Here is a 1,844-nt window from a genome sequence, read left to right as displayed (position 1 = left end):
GTTGGTGGTAGCCGGGCACCATCTAGTTCTTCTGGTCTCCGGTCAGTGGAGTCTCTGGTTCATGTGGTCTGTTAGTCCTTTGGGCTAGTATTTTCTTTGTGTCTTTGGTTTTACTTTGGAGAGATGGAGATGTTTTGGAAGTAGATTGAGATGGTTGTTGCCCAACAGTGTGAATGTGCTAAATGCTACTCAATTGTTCACTTCAAAATGGTTAATTTTATGTATGTGAATTTATCCCTTAACAAAATTAATTTTTTTACCTTTAAAAAAAGGTATGAAGACATAAAAAAAGAATAGAACAGAGGTATTCTTTCTGACTTTATATGTGAGGATTAAATGTGAATAATATACATGACAGCATCTACCACCATCTCTGGCATACAGTGAATATTCACAAAATAGTGGTTATCACTAATTTTTTTTTTTTTTTTGGTTATTGCTCAAGTTTGTCCAGGACATCAAGACCTGACAACATGCCCACTGAGCCCTTACAAAATGGTTGGGTATTTCCCCCCACTTTTCAAAGGCTCTCCCTCAGTTGTCTCTTTTTAACCTTTAACAGGGCTTGGGGGTGGGGCAAAGGAAGCACCCACTCATTTTATGCCAAGAGGCTGAGTGACCAGTTCAATGGCATGTGAAGGGGAAGTGTTGCTCATCCAACAAGTGTTCTGCTTTCTCCCCAGCCCCCAAAAAGGAGACAATGCAGGGAGGGGCTCAAACAGGCCGTGCAATTACAGGGGTGGAGATAAAGGACGCAGGTCCCAGGGAGAGTGTCTAGGACTCAGGCACAGGACTTGGGTGAGTCCTCCCATCCCCACCACGCACTGGACCCAGGAAGACTCACCCAGCATGATGGCGTCCACGGCTCCCCCGGGACAGAACTCGATCATGATCTGCAGAAAACACAAGGCAAAAAGATGAGCAGGGTGCCCACCTCACAAGCAACCCAGGCAGCATCCACCAGTGCCCGATGCTCAATCCTCGGTGTCCTAGCTCCCCAGCCTCCCCTCCTCCTGTCCAGTCTGACCTGCTCTCCTTCCCTCCAATCTGGCTTAACCCTACAGGAGGCTCTAACACCCAGGGGAGTTGCTTGGGCCCTTCATTTTTCAGAAAAAGAAAAACCAAGTTGCCCTGGAAACACACAGCTTTGGAGAGCAGCATTTCAGACCAGCCCACCCTTTCCCTCCCATCCCAGCCTTGGAGCTTTGCCCCACCTGCCAGCTGCCCATTTCCTATGCTCCACTGCCAAGACCTCAGGGGATGCCCCCCACCCCTCCAGAACTCCGGCACCTGCCTCCTGTCTTTCTCCATCTTCCAGAGCCCTGGCCCTCATGGAATCAGAACATCTGGGCCCGGACAAACAGCTCATCCAATGTCCTCAATTTACAGATGAGGAAACCGAGGCCCAGAAAGGGAACAAGATTGACCAAGGCCTCACAGATTGTCTGTGTCAGGTCCTGGACTGGAAGGTAGGTTTCCTAACTCCCAGGTCATTCAGGCATTCATTCATCATACACCTAGTACCCACCCAACAGGTAGCAGGCCCTTAGAGAACAACCAGACACAGGCTCTCAAGGGGCTCCCAGCCAGGTGCAGGGGATAGAGAGGACACAGAATAAAAAGTGCTGCAGGTACCCACACAGTTCCTTCCTGGTTCTTTTGATGGATCTTCACTCTTTCTTGCCCACTCTGGGCTCTTAACATATGTGCATAGATGCTCTCTCTTTTTCCTTCAGGTAGTGGTACAGGTGGGTGGGGAAAGGAGAAAAGTATCCCAAACTTCAAGACACACTCCTAGAATCCCTACCCAGCTTCCAGCTCTGGGTCCCTGCTTGTTGTAAAGT

At 49.0% G+C, this 1,844-nt stretch overlaps 1 protein-coding gene across 1 annotated transcript in view; it reads right to left on the bottom strand.

Moving 5' to 3' along the window:
- STK10 (serine/threonine kinase 10) overlaps positions 1–1,844 on the bottom strand; it is a 168,022-nt gene that overhangs the window by 102,529 nt on the left and 63,649 nt on the right. The window contains exon 3 of the mRNA XM_004371195.2: positions 845–893. Within this exon, the coding sequence (XP_004371252.1) occupies positions 845–893 (49 nt within the window). The remainder of the gene's footprint in view (positions 1–844; positions 894–1,844) is intronic.

Source organism: Trichechus manatus, unplaced genomic scaffold (genome assembly GCF_000243295.1).
Source record: "Trichechus manatus latirostris isolate Lorelei unplaced genomic scaffold, TriManLat1.0 scaffold00011, whole genome shotgun sequence".
Classification (NCBI taxonomy): Eukaryota; Metazoa; Chordata; class Mammalia; order Sirenia; family Trichechidae; genus Trichechus; species Trichechus manatus.
This window is presented reverse-complemented; position numbering and strand designations above follow the sequence as displayed.